The sequence below is a fragment of the Pleurodeles waltl genome, chromosome 4_2 (genome assembly GCF_031143425.1).
Source record: "Pleurodeles waltl isolate 20211129_DDA chromosome 4_2, aPleWal1.hap1.20221129, whole genome shotgun sequence".
Taxonomy (NCBI): Eukaryota; Metazoa; Chordata; class Amphibia; order Caudata; family Salamandridae; genus Pleurodeles; species Pleurodeles waltl.
Genome location: NC_090443.1, coordinates 555,095,034 through 555,114,331, shown reverse-complemented (window position 1 = coordinate 555,114,331; position 19,298 = coordinate 555,095,034). Strand labels below are relative to the sequence as shown.

At 44.7% G+C, this 19,298-nt stretch overlaps 1 protein-coding gene across 2 annotated transcripts in view; it reads left to right on the top strand.

Annotated features, from left to right (window-relative positions):
- The window catches only part of AXDND1 (axonemal dynein light chain domain containing 1), a 342,044-nt gene extending 323,468 nt beyond the window's left edge, over window positions 1-18,576 (top strand). Inside the window, exon 26 of one of the 2 annotated variants that reach the window (XM_069232100.1) lies at window positions 15,635-18,576. In XM_069232100.1, the coding sequence (XP_069088201.1) occupies window positions 15,635-15,744 (110 nt within the window). In that variant the 3' untranslated portion in view covers window positions 15,745-18,576. The remainder of the gene's footprint in view (window positions 1-15,634) is intronic. The other variant, XM_069232101.1, reaches the window with a different exon arrangement.
- The last annotated feature ends 722 nt before the right edge of the window (window positions 18,577-19,298 follow it).

Here is a 19,298-nt window from a genome sequence, read left to right as displayed (position 1 = left end):
ACCGGGCAACCGGTGCCGAGGACGAGACCACCTCGTTCAGGGCACAGAAGCGGTTAAAGTTCACCTAGCTGCTATCTCCAGATATAGATGACTTTCTAAAGGACCATCCCTCTGGTCTCAATGGCTTAGCAAGCAATTCATGAAAGGGATGTTCCGATATTTTCCTCCAGTCAAATTACCGCCTCCAGCTTGGCAGCTAAATACAGTCCTCGGTCAACTAACGAACGAACCATTCGAGCCCATTCATAAGTCAGACATTAAGTATGTCACCTGGAAGGTAGCGCTCCTTTTGGCTTTAACATCTGCTTGTAGAGTAAGCGCGATCCTAGCATTTACCATCCAGGAACCCTTCATGAGGTTTGCGGACAATAAGGTCATCATGCGGACAAACCCTAAGTTTAGCCCCAAAGTGCCGTCAGACTTCCATATTAATGAGCCAGTAGTGCTAAGGAATTTCTTTCCACGGCCTCAGACTGGGGCAGAAAGATCGCTGCATTCCTTTGACGTCAAACAATGCCTTAAATTCTATCTGCAGCGAACATCCTCGATCCGGAAATCAAATCAACTATTTGTGGCATTTAGTGCGCCCAGAAGAGGGCATCCTGTTACTAAACAGACTATTTCTAGATGGATCTCAAGCGTAATAGCTTTTTGCCATCAAAGGGCTGGTCGACCCCTGCATTCTACCAGGGCATTCTCTACATCCTGTGCGCTCTTCTCTGGGGTGTCACTGCTGGACATCTGTCGACCAGCCACGTGGAGAACGACACACCCCTTCACGAAGCATTACTGTCTGGGTGCTGAGGCGCTCTGAGATGCAGCAGTGGGTCAAGCAGTCCTTAGACATTTGTTCTGAGAAGGTGAGCTGTTTGTTTTCCCACCATCCGCTTCTGATATAATATCACATTTTCTGTTCAGTATTAACATACCTCTCATGCATATTCATTTATGTTTCAGAAGGTTAACTTCTGTTGCTTTGCATTTGCCTGTCTAATGCGAACGATATCTTATGGTGAGATGAACAGTGTTTGTCAGTACAAAAAAATTGTTGGTTACTGCTTGCTACTCTTATTCAAGCATGTGAATCTATGAAAGTTCCATTACTGGAGTAAGAAATAAGTTACTTACCTGTAACTGTAGTTCTCCAGTATTGGAAGCTTTCATAGATTCACATGCGGCCCACCCACCTCCCCGGGGAAGCTCACTTTCTCTCGTTTCTCAGTGTTCTTTATTATTACAGCATTTATGCTCTGAAAATCTAAGGGAAGGCAGCTCCTCACAGGAGGTTCTAAGGGGTGAGGCAATCTGATTGGTTCAAATTTGAGTTTGGGTCTATTTTACAAAACAACTATGATAGGTTATTCTTTTGAGGCCTAGACCATGTAGTGTATATGTACATTTTCAGCCTAAGTTATATATTCTACCGGGACTCCCATCTCGATGACGGGGAATTATTCAAGCATGTGAATCTATGAAAGCTTCCAATACTGGAAAACTACAGTTACAGGTAAGTAACTTATCCCTTCATTGCCTTTGAGCATGTGTGTGTGTCTTCACAGAAGGGAAACAACTACATCCAAATCAGTCTTGGTGTTACCTCACAGAAACACCACAGTACATAAAAAAACATAAGAATTTGATCATATTGAGCTAGTACCTGCTTGGTGACAGGCTGCATATATTAACATAAGCTTTAGCAACTCTAGTTAAGATTCAGTTGCATTTTCCATTAAAAGTGCATTTCAGGTTGGTTACATTGCGCTGTTAGAGGAGTATAAATGAAATGTGGTATTTGCCTAACACATCTAGCTAAGTTTTGGCAGTCTATGTTTTGTGCAAATCTCCCTAGAGTAAAAAAGTAGAAAATATGTTTAAAAAGTGTTTTCCATTTTTGCACCCGTTTGAAATGTTGCACTCTGGTCAAAATTCTCTCAGTGGTTGTTTATGCAGCAGTCTGGGCATGAAAGTAGAACTCCACTCAAAAAGCATGATTTTTGAAGTTTGGTATAAATATATTAAGTACATTTTGAGGTATTTGTTTTGAAAAAGGTATCTTATAGAGACTTCTAGCTACAGATTCCTTATTTTAGAATATCCCCAGCCATCGTCTAGGATCCAGAAGATTTTCAAGCTGATAGGTGACATTGTTCGGCATTGCATCATTGGCATCATCTGCTCCAGAACTGACGTGCTCAATACTTATATAGCTGCCACCTCAGCGCAAGTATGTCAGTTATTTCCTTTCTACACCAGAAAACGCTGATTCGGATTAAGCTACCCCTCAGTCACTTATTGACAGGCTTTCTCAACTTTTTGTTGACCTTTTATGAGTGTGAGGATGTCACAAATGAAACTGTCTGCTTTCGAATCACGTGTAGCCTGTCATAGGCAGATGTCGGTGATAGGCTCTCATTTAGCCTGTTTGTGGTGCCAGCAGCCGGGACACAACTACATGGTGTGTGAGGACTACCACGCCATGTGCCCCAAGATGCTAAGGGAGCGGTCCCTCAAGTTCCTAGCTGCCTGATGTCAGTCGACTCTGTGATGCTCAAGGTCTTGTTTGTGTGGGTGGTCCCAGGACTGTTCACCGAGCCCCTCTCGACGTTCCTCATCGCACAAAGTCATAGAGGAAGTTGGGTAAGTCCGACAAGCACAAGAAGTCGCAGAAGTCCAAGTACTCTTTGACTTCTCCGTGTTTGTCGAGACATCCAACGAGATGAGGAAGTGTTGGCACTTCCTGATCCTGGGTCCGCCCCTCGCTTCCCCGACTTTTCCAGAACCAAAGTAACCCCTGCCCAAAACAAAGAATTTTATGAGGCAATATGCCTCATCTTTGAGCATCCCGGTCCCTCTGGAGAGCCTTTGAGCCCCACGTGCATGGGAGGGGACCTTACTGAGCCCACACTGATGGGTTCGCCTTCAGCACCAGTTGAGCTCCAAAGATCCCTTGTTGGAAGCAGGGCGAGCCCAAGACCTTGGTTGTCGCCCGCTCCTGTGCCAACACCTGTGACGCCCCAAGGCGGCGCCGTCTTCATTGTTATTCACAACACTAACACGGAGCCAGATTGGTGACATTTAGACACCGTGTCCAGGCCAATCAAGGACATTCTTCCCAGGGCAGAGCCAGTGCCTTATTTGATGGATAGGCCTGATGAGGGAGACATTTGGGAGGGGTCTGTGGACCTTTATGTAGAAGCCCCAGTTGAGGAGGACAACTGGTATGGGGAACTGGGGGAGGTCAGTGGGTTAGGTACTTTACCTGACACTGGCCTGGTTTCCCCTCCTACTGGGGCTAGGAATGGGGAGGCTTGTTTGTAATGATGCTACGTAGGGCGGCTGAGGTCCTGGACCTTAACCTACCCCCAGTGACAATAAAGACTAACGCATTGATGGAGGTGCTTCTGCCGGGAGTCAGCCCCACCCAACCCTTTCTCCCATTCAAAGAAGCTCTCATGGATGTTCTACTTGAAGCCTGGTCCAATCCATGCTCGGGGGTCCTGTAAATAGGAAGATTGCCCGCCACCATCGCCACACTCTTGGGAATGCCAGTTTCCTTACCGAGCAACCCATTGAAGAGAGCTTGGTAGTCCAAGCCTCCTCATCTCACATCCACTCTGTCGCGTTCCCTACCATTCCACCAGAAAGGGGATCCAAGAGGCTGGACACCTTTTGTTAGAGAAAGTTCTCTTCCACCAGGCTAGCACTGTAGTATGTGAACACTGCATGCCTACTGGGCCATTATTCCTATACACTATGGGATTCAGTTGCGCAAGAGCTGCCTATAATCCCAGAAGAGGCCCGGTCTATACTCTCTCAGGCTGTTGCCGATGGGAGAGATCCAGCTAAGTTCAACATCCGATGTGGGCTTGACATGACTGACTCATTGGGCAGCGCAATTTCGTCATCTGGTGGCCTTACAACACTAGGCCTGGCTGAGAGCATCTGTCTTTTCAGGGGCTGTCAAGACTTCCCTCATGGACATGCCCTTTGATGGCTCTTGCCTCTTTGGAGACAAGGCAGATTCAGCGCTCGAGCGCTTAAAGGATAGCAGGGCTACAACCAGGTCCTTGGGCTTGTCGATGGCCCATCGTCAGTCCCTAGCCACCTTCCACCCCTTTCGTGGCCACAGAAGAGGTCTTCAGCCGCACTCATACTCTCCCAGCCACCACAGTCAGCAAGTTTCTCAGCCTTTTTTTTGCAAAGGTCACAGAGACCACATGGGGCAGGTGGCCAGCAATCTGGTCAGTCCACCACCTACTCCCCTGCAGCTGCTGCCTCCAAACCTCTTTAATCTGTCCTGCGGCCGCAGGATACACCATCACCTCCCCCACTGACGGTCACTAACATCAGATCGTTTGGTACTCCAGATAGTTTAAAGGGGCAACTCCCTCCCCTTTGAGACACCCCCCCCTCACCCATGCCACTCACTTATGATTGGCTGACAGAGGACCAGCTCTCCTTACTCCTTCAAGAAGTGCAGGTCCTCGTGGCGAAAGGAGCCATAGAGATGGTGCCTGCATCAGAAGTTGGTTATGGCTGCTATTCCCGCAACTTTTTGGTGCCAAAGAAGGATGAAGGACTTCGTCTTATCCTGGACCTGCTCCTTCTAAACCTCTTCTTAAAAAAAGATAAGTTAAAAATGCTCAGGTTTGCCTAAGCTTTGTCTGCACCTGACCCGGGAGACTTGATGGTGGCGTAGAATTTGCAGGACGCAAATTTCCACACACCTGCCCTGCTTGCCCACAGATGTTACCTGGGGTTCACGGTGGGTCAAAAGCACTTTGTTTGCTGTGCTCCCTTTTGATGTTACCAGCACCCCTCAGGTGTTCACGAAAGTGATGGTGGTGGTTGCAGCTCATCTGAGAATGTTGAGGATTCCAGTCTTCCCCTGCCTTGACGTTTGGCTGAAGAAGGCAGGCTATCCCAAGGCACTTGTCTCCGACATTTAAACTATGGCAAACCTCCTGTATTCGCTGTGGTTCACTATCAACATGATGAAGGTCGCACCTGACTCCTTCTCAGAAGCTCCATTTCATTGGAGCCGTTCTGGACACAGTGCAGTTTTGGGACTATCCTCCTGAGTGGCCAGTCCAGGATATTCAGGCTATGATTCCGATGTTTCAGCCTCCATCCTGGATTTTGGTGAGACTGAATCTGAGGCTGTTGGGCCTCATGGCCTCATGCAAATTGCTGGTTGGTCATGCCCGATGGCATAGGCGGGCTCTGTAGTGGGACCTGAAGTCCTAGTGGGCACATCATCAGGGGAATCTCTCTAACATGGTTCACATCTCAGAGGAAACTGAAAAAGATCTGCAGAGGTGGCTAACTAACCATGATTGGGTCAGTGGCAGACCCCCTCCCTTCCCCAACTGGAGCTGACTGTAGTAACAGATGCATCACTCCTGGGCTAGGTTGGCAACCAGGGAGAGGTGGCGATCAGAGGGCTCTAGTCTCCAGTGGAATCCAGGCTCACATCAACCTATTGGAGCTCCGACTGATTCGCTTGGTGCTGAAAGCCTTTCTTCCTTAGATCAAGGGAAGACTGGTGCAATTGTTCACTCATAATCCCACCGCCATGTGGTATTGCAACAAACAAGTTGGGGTGAAGTTGTGGCTGGAATGTCAGGGCATTTCTCTGGTGGTTCAACACCTAGTGGGCTCTCTGAACACCAGAGCAGACAGACTCACGCTCAGATGCCTCGCAGATCACAAATGGCATTTCCATCCGGAGGTGGTGCAAGGTCTCTTTCAGCAGTGAGGAGAGTCATGAGTAGATCTTTTCGCCACCAGAGAGAATGCGCAATGTCAGCAATTTTGCATGCTGGAATTTCCAAGGTGACTCCTGCTCGTTTTTCATCTCATGTGGAGCTCCAGCCTCCTGTATTCCTTTTCACCAATATCACTCTTGCCCAGAGTTCTCAGGAGGCTCAGGAATGACCAGGCCCAAATTATTCTTGTGGCTCCAGATTGGGCACAGAATGTTTGGTATCCCGAGCTGTTGTGCATGACCATCGGTCCTCCATTCAGGCTGCCTCTTCGATAGGATCTTCTGTCACAGCAGCAGGGGAAGGTTCTGCACCCGGACATGCCCACCCTCCACCTTCATGCATGGAGATCAAGCTATGACAGTTGACAAGTCCTCTTGTTCACGTTGTCTTTAGCACATCAGGGCTTAGCTTTGAGAACAGTTAAGGGTTACCTTTTTGCCATTTCGGCATTCTTGCAGTTGCTGTACCAACCTTCTCTCTTTAATTCACCTATTGATGCTAAGGGCCATATTTATACCCTGCGCCGGATGTGCGTATTTTTTTTTTTACACAAATCCGGCATAAACTTAACTCCATATTTATATTTTGGCGCTAAGCATGTCTAGCTCCAAAATATTGGAGTTAAAGTCATTTGTTGCCTGCAGAAAACTACCTTGCATCAATGAGATGCAAGGTAGGCGTTCCTGGGCAAAAAAATGACTCAAAGGCCCTCGCGCCTTATTTATCCTCCCGTGCAAAAATCATGCACAGGAGGAGGAGAGCCTTAAATAATGGTGCTAAGCCTCCTAAGCACCATTATTTAACGCCTAGGCGTTAGGGGACCTGTGGGCCTTTTTCCATGGTCAGAGACCATGGAAACAGCCCACAGGTGCCATTCCCTGCCCACAGGGACACCCCCACCCACCCGCACCCACTCCTGGAGGACACCTAAAGATGGGGGGACCCATCCCAGGTAAGTCCAGGTCAGTTTTTAAAATATTTATTCAAAGTGCCATATGGGGGGCCTAATTTGGGCCCCCCTACATGGCACTGTGCCCAATTGGGCTGGGGGCATGACTCTTGTCTTTACTAAGACAGGAGTCATGTCCATGGGGGTTGTGCATCAAAAAAATGACGCTAGTCGGGTTAGACTCATTTTTTTTACTCTAACTTGACTAGCACCATTCTTTCCCGCACAACCTCCAGTTTTCCCTATGCCTCTCCTGCCTGGTTAGCTTCATGTATTTTGACGCTAACCAGGCCTTAGCGCTGGCTTGCGCCATTCCTTAAATAAGGCGGCCGGCTGGCATCCTGGAATGGCGCTATACTTTTTTACACAAACCTGAGTTAACGCAGGTTTGCGTCGAAAAGTATAAATATGGGCCTAAGGGCCAGATGTAGGAAGATTCCATTTTGTGAATTGCAAATTGCGAGTCGGAGCGACTCGTAATTTGCGAGTCGTAAATTGGAATGTAGGATGGTGTCCCTGACACCATCTGCGACTCACAAGGGGGTCGCAATGGCCCACCTCATTAGTATTCATGAGGTGGGTCGCAATTTGCGACCCCCTTACCAGTGGGTAAGCAGACCACCATGTCTGTGACTGCTTTTTAATAAAGCAGTTTTTTTTTTGTAATGTAGCCCGTTTTCCTTAAAGGAAAATGAGATGCATTACAAAAACGAAAAATTAAACGTTTTTGTTTAATTTTTTCAGAGCAGGCAGTGGTCCATAGGACCACTGCCTGCTCTGAAAAAATGTTTGCAGCTCCATTCACAAAGGGGACCCCTTCCTTTTGAGAATGGGTTACCACCCATTTCAAATGGGTGCAAACTGTGATTGGTTTGCGACCGCATTCGTGGTCAAAAAGCAATCTAGCATTGCACTGTGACTCGCAACTAGGAAGGGGAGTCCCCTTCCTAATTGCGACTCGCAAACCCGTTTTGCGATTTGGTAACAAGGTTACCGAATCGCAAAACGGGTTTTGTGCATTGTATTGTGCAGTTTGCATGTCGCAAACAGCGTAAATCGCTGTTAGCGACGTGCAAACTGTTTCCTACATCTGGTCCTAAGCTCCTTAGCTCCTTATTGGCCTGCAACATCCTTATCCACCTATACCATCATCGTGCTTCAGTGGGACTCAACCCGATCCTTACCTTTCTACAGGGAGTGCAGAATTATTAGGCAAGTTGTATTTTTGAGGATTAATTTTATTATTGAACAACAACCATGTTCTCAATGAACCCAAAAAACTCATTAATATCAAAGCTGAATATTTTTGGAAGTAGTTTTTAGTTTGTTTTTAGTTTTAGCTATGTTAGGGGGATATCTGTGTGTGCAGGTGACTATTACTGTGCATAATTATTAGGCAACTTAACAAAAAAAAAATATATACCCATTTCAATTATTTATTATTACCAGTGAAACCAATATAACATCTCAACATTCACAAATATACATTTCTGACATTCAAAAACAAAACAAAAACAAATCAGTGACCAATATAGCCACCTTTCTTTGCAAGGACACTCAAAAGCCTGCCATCCGTGGATTCTGTCAGTGTTTTGATCTGTTCACCATCAACAATGCGTGCAGCAGCAACCACAGCCTCCCAGACACTGTTCAGAGAGGTGTACTGTTTTCCCTCCTTGTAAATCTCACATTTGATGATGGACCACAGGTTCTCAATGGGGTTCAGATCAGGTGAACAAGGAGGCCATGTCATTAGATTTCCTTCTTTTATACCCTTTCTTGCCAGCCACGCTGTGGAGTACTTGGACGCGTGTGATGGAGCATTGCCCTGCATGAAAATCATGTTTTTCTTGAAGGATGCAGACTTCTTCCTGTACCACTGCTTAAAGAAGGTGTCTTCCAGGAACTGGCAGTAGGACTGGGAGTTGAGCTTGACTCCATCCTCAACCCGAAAAGGCCCCACAAGCTCATCTTTGATGATACCAGCCCAAACCAGTACTCCACCTCCACCTTGCTGGCGTCTGAGTCGGACTGGAGCTCTCTGCCCTTTACCAATCCAGCCACGGGCCCATCCATCTGGCCCATCAAGACTCACTCTCATTTCATCAGTCCATAAAACCTTAGAAAAATCAGTCTTGAGATATTTCTTGACCCAGTCTTGACGTTTCAGCTTGTGTGTCTTGTTCAGTGGTGGTCGTCTTTCAGCCTTTCTTACCTTGGCCATGTCTCTGAGTATTGCACACCTTGTGCTTTTGGGCACTCCAGTGATGTTGCAGCTCTGAAATATGGCCAAACTGGTGGCAAGTGGCATCGTGGCAGCTGCACGCTTGACTTTTCTCAGTTCATGGGCAGTTATTTTGCGCCTTGGTTTTTCCACACGCTTCTTGCGACCCTGTTGACTATTTTGAATGAAACGCTTGATTGTTCGATGATCACGCTTCAGAAGCTTTGCAATTTTAAGAGTGCTGCATCCCTCTGCAAGATATCTCACTATTTTTGACTTTTCTGAGCCTGTCAAGTCCTTCTTTTGACCCATTTTGTCAAAGGAAAGGAAGTTGCCTAATAATTATGCACACCTGATATAGGGTGTTGATGTCATTAGACCACACCCCTTCTCATTACAGAGATGCACATCACCTAATATGCTTAATTGGTAGTAGGCTTTCGAGCCTATACAGCTTGGAGTAAGACAACATGCATAAAGAGGATGATGTGGTCAAAATACTCATTTGCCTAATAATTCTGCACTCCCTGTATTGGGTGCAACATTCAATCCTCTGAATTGTCCTCTCAAGCTCTTAACTATGAAAACTGCCTTTTTAGTGGCCATAACATCGGCCAGGAAAGTCAGCACACTGCAATTGCTCTCAACACACCCTCCTTATCCCACTTTTTACTCAGGCAAGCTGGTTCTTCAAACTTTTGCCTCATTCCATCCTAAACTCATGGCCCCATTCCATATAAGCAAAAACATCACCCTGCCTATTTTCTTTGCAACACCTCATCCCTCCAAAGAATAGGAGAGACTCCACCTCCTGGACCCAAAAAGAGCATTGTCATTCAACCTTGACAGCACAGGAGCGTTCTGGGTGGGCGACCAAGTCTTTGTAGGCTATGTGGGCACACAAAAGGTAAAGCTGTACACAGGAGAACCATCTCACAATGGATTGTCCGGTTCATTAAGATCTGCTATGCATTGGCCAAGAAATAGCCCCTCTACGCTTGCGGACTCACTCCACCAGAGCCAAGGCTGTGACCACTACATTAGGGTGTGGCGTCCCGGGCCTGGACATCTGACAGGCAGCAACGTGGGCCTCACTGCATACGTTCACCAAGCATTACTGCCTGGACATTCTGTTCTGTCGTGATAGGCATTTCTCCTGTTTAGTCCTGAAGGACTTTCTCAAATAATTAATTTCACAGTCCCACCTCCTGTGAGGTATTGCTTGGGTGTCTATTCTAAAGTAAGGAATCTGCGGGCTAGGTGTCTATGTCAGATGAACAAGTTACTTAGCTTCGGAACGCCTTATCTGGTAGAAATTCTGGGGCATATTTATCAATCTTTCACGCAGTTCAAGAGAGCAAGCCACCTTGCAGTGCTATACTACGTGAAAGAGAAAGGGCAGGGATGCGCCATATTAAACATTATATAGTGCATTCCTCTCCTTTCCTAGCACTGGTTTACTTTTGTCTGCCTAACGCCAACACAGGCACCCGAGTATCATGTTGCAAGGGTTTCTGTATTGCAGGCAGGATTGTTTTTGTGGAGTAAGGTTACCTGCACAAGGGAACCTTCCTGCACAAAAAGAATCCTTCAAGACATTTTCCTCTTTCTACGTGTTCTACGTGTTCAACACGTTAAAAGAGGAAAAAGCAAGGAGAAATTAAGATATTTCTCCTCTTTACACCTAACCTGGAGAGGCGTAGCACTTTGACGCATTCCCAAATCTACCATTAATAGTACATCTAGAAATATCAAGCCATGCAGGGCCTCGCAAGATGGCTTTGCGTGGCTTGACAAATCTCACTTAGATTTTGCATTGTCTTTGCACTCCCTTACGTGGTGCAAGGGTGACGCAAAACCTTGATAAATATGCACCTCTATCTAGCTTCAGATTCCTTAGCGATCCTGCCATTCTCTCCACTCTACGAGCCATTTCCTTAGTAAGGAACACCCTCTTAAGGTCCCAAATTGTCACACCAGTGGCCAGTGCTCAACGCGGCTCCTCGCTCCTGGTGTGGAAAGTTGCGAAACAAACTGACATAAGCATGCAAACGTGACATCTGTACTGGTACAATTCATGTCACTTCCGTCGGTGACGAATGACGCCACCTACCGGCGTGTAGGGCTACTACCTGAAAATCTTCCATATCCAGTCTGATGCCTGGGGATATTCTAAGGTAAGGAGTCTGCGCCTAGACAGTCTCTACCAGATAAGTGTTACCAAAGGTAAGTAGCTTGTTTGTTGGGCAGGCTTCAGAATGTTAAAATCCTGAATTTTCAAAAGGTCTGATGTTTATAACCTTATCGCCAAATTGACATATTCAGCTTATTCTTGGTATTTTCAAATCCATACAGATCAGTCAAGAGGTGGAACAGTTAAGGGGCAGAGTCAAAACATATAACATGTTTAGATTTCTGTGTCCTGTTTTTAGGATATTGATCAACACGGGGGACAAAGTTAGAGGACTGAAAAGTTGTAATTTGCTAATAACTAGGTACTATTACATCAATTAAATTTGGCAGGTTGTTAACAAGTTAAGCTTGTGATAGGAAAAGTTAAGGAAAGGGCACTCACTAAATCTTAGATCTGCTAATAACTGGTATAGTTTCATGGACCTGCATGGAATTTCACAGACTCTTAGCATATGCAGCTAACTTTTGATATGTTGAGTTTTGGGGAGCAGTGTCTGCAAAGGTCTAAAGGTGTAATGAGCAACTGCCTGTATTAACCTGCATCTGACTTGAGCACCGCAAAACTCATATAATTAAGACAGAGAGTGATGGGATTGCCATTAGCAGCTGAACGACATCCTAACAGTGACAGAAGAATGGTGGAGCCATCGCTGGCAAAGACAAAAGGTCTCAGTGATTGCAAGATAGGGAGCCTTCAGCAAAGTGCCAGAGGTGCAAGACCTTGGCCTACAGTGAATGGGAGATCCAGCCATGCCTCCCTGTGAGAGGAACGAGGAATTAAGTGGCGACCATGGGACAGTGATGTGAGTTGGTGACTGGCTCCAGTGGCGAAAATGGATCCGCCCAATGCCCAGCGTGAGCATAGAGCACTGTGGACTTTCTGGAATGCCCTCAGATGAAGACTGTTGAACTGAATGATGTTGATGCATTGACCAGTGGCAATGACACTTGCTGCAATTAGACAAGCAGGGCAGAAAGAGAACACAATCAGTGGTCATACGGAAATGGTGTGTTAAACACTGCTTGGCATATTCAAAAATAGGCCACATTTTGAGATACCACTGGCTAGAAATGTAATACTTAAACACTGTGAAAATCCTGAAACAAACTGTTGTATCTTTGCAGTGTGAAACTGTAAATCACCAACAATGATCACATTGAAGAAGATACACATATAGACACATATTGCACTCAGTATGCAAAATTGGGAGGCTGTGCCCATTAGACACACTATAGTTGTCAACCAAGCAAATATCTCAAATACAAAGGAGCAAAGAGAGAGGCAATTGAGGGATTAACCCTCAGTCACCCAAGCAAGAAGAAGCATCATTGGGGCACAAGGGAAACTTAACAAAAGCACATGCCAGGATAACTGGAAAGGCTAAAGGTGTGGACAAATTGTGCCCACTTACCTGGTCACTGAATGGCAAATAACAAAATAGGGAAGGTACTCAATCCAATATAATAGCTATATTAAAGTGCCTCTGACAAGACCAGAATCAGCAAACACCAGAACAAATGAGGCAGTGTCAGTATGTGGAACCAGGAAGGAACAACAAGAAACTACACTATCTTAAATACTGATAGGAATAAAGGGCCTGAGAAGTTGTTTAGAAGCAAGAGTTGATGTGGTGACGCTAGACTTCAACTTGGTCAGAACCAAACGCCTGAGGGTCACTGAGAAAGGTGGCAAATGTGGAATTGCCATGCTGGAAAAACTCCACTGACATCACACATTTTTATAAAGTGGTAAAGAAATTGCAAGCAATGATGAAAAGACTGGATGGAATTGTAGAAGAAGCAGAAGGATGAAACAGAAGGAGCAACATCTGTGGTCCTAGAGGAGAGAGTCAATCATCATAACATGGAATTGTTCAGGGAAGACTGTATAAAGCTAAAATTAAGCCAAGAAGTCAGTCAACGTTATGCTCGATTTAGAAGGCGCTTTGAGGGCCGGCCCACCGCAACCACTGGGAGCACCACCAAGGGGTGTAATGTGCAAATTGTTGATATTTCAAAGACCGGAATGCTGTTCTTCAAGCTACAAGGCACAAGGGCTCACTGAAATATGAGCATGGTACGATAACATAATTCCTAGATTACAAGAAGCGAGTACTAAAACAAACAAAAATCTTTGATGCAGTGAAAAGAAACTTGAGAGAAAGGGAGACAAAAATACACAATTTTTCCTGGCAAAATCAAGAGTGGTGAGTGGCAAAATTCCCTGTTCTTCACAACACCAGAGCGGGTCTGGGACTGGAACTAGAACACAACATCCAGGTCCTTTGAGTGCAAACAGTGACTCACCTAGAGGAGATGATTAATCAGACACTTAGACACCAGGGCCCATATTTATACTTTTTAGCGCCGCATTTGCGTAATTTTTTTACGCAAAAGCATCGCAAACTTGCAAAATACAATTGTATTTTGTAAGTGTGTGCCGTTTTTGCGTCAAAAAGTGACACAAATGCGGCACTAAAAAAGTATAAATATGGGCCCAGGTGACTTAAGCCAGAGACACAAAGGATCACCTGGGAGTATCGCAATGGCATGTTGATCCATGGATTGTTCGCTACTGGAGGCACAGGACGATTGACAGCAAGGTAACAGATAACACATCTGTGGATATAAGATGGTAAATATGTATAGGAAGTGACAGACTGTGCCTGAGGACACACCATGAATGTAAGATAGCCCTAAACAAACAGAAGGAGACTAGGAGGAAATCACGGTAGTACTGTGGACAAAATCAGGCCGTCCCCTACTAGAGCTGCCTCAACAGATGCCCTGCTGTGGCAAATGATCCACCAGGACGCCATGTGTGGGAGACTCTTGCACTTACAAAAGATGTATGATTTACAAGAGTGTGTTTAAAATTTCCCTGACATGTATGTTATTTGTTATACGGGATGGGAAGAAGCAGTGGAGGAACTTCAGTGTGCACTGTCATCTGGCATAATACAAACAGCAAGGAAAATAAAACATCTATTGCAAATGGGAAAACACTGATAGAAACATTACTCTACTTGAAAATGTCTAAATTAAATAGGTGCTTCTAAAGCATTCTGATCAAAGCTCGTTGCCCGGTAAATAAATTCAGCAACTGCCCTGCCTATTCCTGGACTTTGCTCTTCATCTCTCTCTGTAATAGCACTTGTGATTAGGCTTGTGAAGATGTATTTTTCTCTTGTGTTTTGAGAGATCTATTGTTCATTTTTCTGGGTGAGGTGTCCCAATTGTCCTTGAGTGTTAGAGGAGATATTTGTGCCTCTTCAAGGATCGTTTATTCACAGCTAGAAGCTAAAGGGGGCCTGACCTGCATTCAATGCATGGAGATTTACATGGAGAACTCTGCTTAAATCAATGCTTAACTGACCAAAAGACACCATATCATATAAACCTCAGTGTCCAGCCTTATCCTCAAGTTCCCACCCTGCACCTCAAAGAGCCCCATTGGCTCCCAAACTACAAGCAGGCACTCTTGAAACTCCTCACACACACATACAAAGCCTCACAGAACATTGGCCCAATGTACCTCAACAACCGCATAAGCTTCCACAAACTTACCAGACACCTCCGCTCACTCCTCGCACGCATTCCTGGCATATGCAGACCCAAATCCGGCAATCGTGCCTTGTCCTACCTTGCTCCTAAAGGCTGGAGCGACCTGCCTCCATGTCAGAGCCCTCTTCTCAGTTCTTGAATGCTACAAGAAACTGAGGGGCATATTTAAGAGCCCCTGGTGCCATTCTTTCTCCTCATTAGCGTCATTTTTTTACGCTAATGTGGCTTTAGAAGGCCAAAAACACTGAACCATATTTACAAAGTGGCACAATGCATGCATTGCGCCACTTTGTAACCCTTTGCGCTACATTATGCCTGCACCAGGCATAGTGTATGGAAAGGAGGCGTTCCCTCCATTAGTTGGGGGGGGGCAAAAAAATGTTGCAAAGAAATCTAAGAGGTTTCTTTGCATCATTTGTTTCGGTACTTTTAACGCCTGGTCAGAGCAGGTGTTAAAAGGAAGCTTCCATGGGTTACAATGGGCCTCTGGGTGCTTTGCAAGATTAGCATCAGAATATTTTACACTAATCCTGCAAAGTGCCGGACTTGCATAAAATATTCTCATGCTAGTCCCCTAATTACCACCATGGTGCGCCGTATTTTAAATATGACGCACACATGGTAGCCTTAGGGGGTGCTAAGTGGCGCAAGAAAAGTGGCGCTGCACTGTGTGCAGTACCACTTTTCTTAAATATGCCCCAAAATATCAATATCTGGCACTTCTTGTAGCCCTAACCCTTGCTTCGCCCATAAGTGCCGGGATACCCTACCGGGCGAGCTACATACTGTACATATACACATAACATAACTTAACATAACAAGTGTGAGTCACAGAGCACTAGCTCATCATTGAAATAACATTTTGTGGGGTTATTTTGATCACTGAGAATTTGTTATGGTGACTCGAAAGATAACGCTTCTTTTTTTTTTCTTCAGAAAAGCCCTTCATAGAGGATTCGGATAGAGGAGAAGATGTCAGTAACCAGCTTCTGTCGCCGCCTCGGCAGAGAAAGCGAATAAAGTCAGGCGGCAAAAGCAAACATTGAATACATGAAAATGATTACACAAGGAAGCTGTGTGTAATTTCTGTAGTTTTTCCAAATATGTCCTCTGTTTGGTGGAACATGGAATAGCATGAGTACGTTTATGAGCTGTTACAGGATTTTATGTGGGCTACCTTCATCTTCCTATGTTCCTCATTCTGCCGTCTTTTCCAGTGCCTCTTACTCCAGCCATTCACGCTCTCCTATTCCATAGATGAGCCACAGTTCCATCTTAGCCCTGACCCTCAAACTTCTTCTCTCACCATTTCTGAATTCTCTCTGGTCCATCCCTGCCCTTAGTTTCTTTTCCCTTTCCTCGCATGGTACACTGGACAGTCTGCTCTCCCATCCACTCGCATTTCCAAATGAATGTCAGCGACAGTCCTAGTATATGTTGGGCTCTTTTCACCCAATACTATTGGAAAGGAAAATATGCTAGACACTGGCTCCTTTGCCATGCACCCACTGCTCTACTCTAAACCTCAGACTGTCTATTGTCTCCCACTCCTTCAAAAAACCAACATTAAGGAGACAAATCCAAAATATAATATGATAGATGGTGTTGCTCCCCAGCCTCTCAAATGAAGGACAGGGCAGGAGAAGCTGGAATCCATTGACAAAAATTAATCTCAGGCTATCCAATTACAATACATTTTATACAATTAATCTAAATGAAACTCATTACTGTTATCACTGGATACCCGGAAAATCTCACATGGACCTGGTCCTTCCATCCTACATTACGCACCTATGCCCAAGAGGCTGCTCAGCAGCAAATAATACAATTTATTTTAGAAGGTTAAAGGCTAGCAGTGCTGGTGGAATTAACATTAATTTGTGTGTAGTAGCAATGGGTATGTCGTTGGAATGTTGGATGACTAGTTACAAAGAATTAGATTATTTGCCATCAAGTGGCCCTAAATGCTGAAAACACAGAGAAAGTGGAGTGGCACCAGGGTGAACCAGTGGGTATTATCTGTCATGTGTCATCACCAGTGCCCAACAGGCAATATTCATAGAGAACCAAAGGGAAAGAAATGAGATACTTGTGCGTATGTTTGCCCCCATGAACTGTATATTCTAGGTGACTGTATATTCTATGTGTAACTTCATGTACCACTGTTTTCACTTTCCTTTTCTGAGGTTACGAGATGAGTGAACCCAAGATGTCTCTTTCAAATGTACCAATTCACATGACTGCCCCTAGCACTTTACTATAACTGCATCATCAAACCTGAGACTCCTTTCCCTTGCAGCCACCATGCCTCCTCACTCACGAAATAGTTTGCCAGATAGAAGCTGTGGTTGTAAACTGCAACGTCAAAATCCCAGAAGTGAACCTTTATCACTATAGCCTTAGTGTTGAAGTAAGCCTCAGCAAGGCCTACTAGTGCGAGGGGTTCACCTTTCTCTGCACAAAGTCCTCAGACCATGTAGGAAGAAGTTGGCACAGAAACTGGAATAAAAGACAAAAGTTTATTAACCTCATGAGGTGGTACTACAGTTCAAACAGCACCCTAGGGTAATGTCTGAAGTAGCACACTGAACTGAGAGAGCATGGTCCTTTTATACCCACGCAGGGGCTAAAAGGAGATGGTACAATTATGGAAACAAGACTTGTATACATGTAAGGTCATGTGGAAAATGCACAGTCGACAGGTAGGAGGAGCTAACAGTTTCCAAGGACTAACAGCTGCAGACCTTACTGAGCATGTGCGAAAGTAAGAGATGCTAAATATAACTTGTCACTAGGCAGATTTCAAGAGCAGTTAACAGAAAGGTAGGACAGAGCACATGGTGAGCACATGGCAGCATGTAGCAGAGAAAATGGCTACCATGAATACAAAATGGATTCCGCAAAATGTTCATAATAGTTACTAAAGACAAGATGTCTTCTGCTAATGCTTAATCTAATCACTGCTAAATTACAACAGACGACCCTTTCAGCATTAGCTGAAGACATTCGTCTTTCTGGGATAATCTAAATATTCATCCTGTATATTTATGCTCATCATTTCAGCTATTTCCTTATCTAACATATGTTGTGCCTTCATTTCTGTAATATTTATTTTGGTAGGCATACAAGCAGTAATACACATAGAGCAGAACATTGGACCACATTGAATACAGATACAACATGTAAAAAATATTGCAATTATTACACACAGGATAGTCAGTAGTTTCCAGCCCCAGGCGGAAACAAGAGCCCAAAACCATCCAGAAAAAGTCCAAGTACCAGTCTCTGTATGGATTTCTGCAGCAATTTTATGCAATTTAGATATTGCATCATATACTGAAGGTGAGTGATCTGGGATAAAAACACAACAACTACTACCGATGATTCGACATGCACCACCTCGATCAGCTAATATCACATCTAGTACCATACGATTTTGGAGCGCTACAATCCTCGCAACTTGGAGCTCCTCAGTAATATTCCCAAGTGCCAGAGCTGCCTGATTGGTAACAGCTTCCACAACCCTAGTCAATTGTCTCACTTTCCTACTGTTTAATGCAACACCTACAAAGGGGAACAATCCTAAATTGAAATCAACATATTGTTGCAGGCTAGTATCCGTTTGGTCTACCTCATTTGTACTTATTTCCCTTTTATATCTATTGTTAATGATGTCATTGAACAGTTTTAAATCTCGGTGATATGATGCAGGAGCCAAAAACACAGGGGGCAATAGAAAAGATACATAACACACACCTGACCACCCAACAGGTAATTGGTAATATCCATGGTTACCACAAACAAAATATGTATTATGTGAGGCTGTGAAACTACTATTATTTACACCCTCAATAATTAAAATCAAGGTACAATCGCTTATCCCTACTGGAATTCGTCCAATGCTTCGTATACATAAATCTGCTTTAGTTTTTGTAATAGAAATCACAAATAGTTCTTTCTTGTCAGAAACATTGAAACATTGTCCGGTTGATACTCTTCCGATTCCCATTTAGTTCCTTTAGCTTGGGGATACCCATCTTTGTCTTGGTAGCACACTTTATTAAGGCGAAAAAGAAGTCCGCCCTCCGTACGTTTTCTAGATGCAAACAAAAGCATGTACCAGGCTTGACAAGAACCATTGTGTGAAAAAGGAAGAGGAATGAAAGGTGTTCCTCCTTTCTTTTGATGCGCAGGTATCATTCCACATACCCAACAGTTAGTAGTATTTGTAGCATTATGAGTATGATGCAACATCTGAATGAAAGTATTATTGAAGTACGATTGACGGTGCTTCTGCTCCTGATAGGGAAGCGTAAAGTAATAGTGATCCTCTGGTACTGGAGTAGTGGCAACAAAGAACTCACGAGCAGGAGACTTCTTTTCAATAAACCAGGTGATTGTTGCTGTAACCACCAAAACAACAACAAACCCCATAATACTAATGATCAATTTGTTATTCATTTTAGCAACAGTGATAATCAACCCTTTCAGAAATGAATTAAAAACAATCGTTGGAGCTCTTATCCCTGGGCAGCCGCTGATTTCTTCACCACGGGCCAAGACGGGTGTCACTACTCTAATGCACGGCTGATCCACCCCC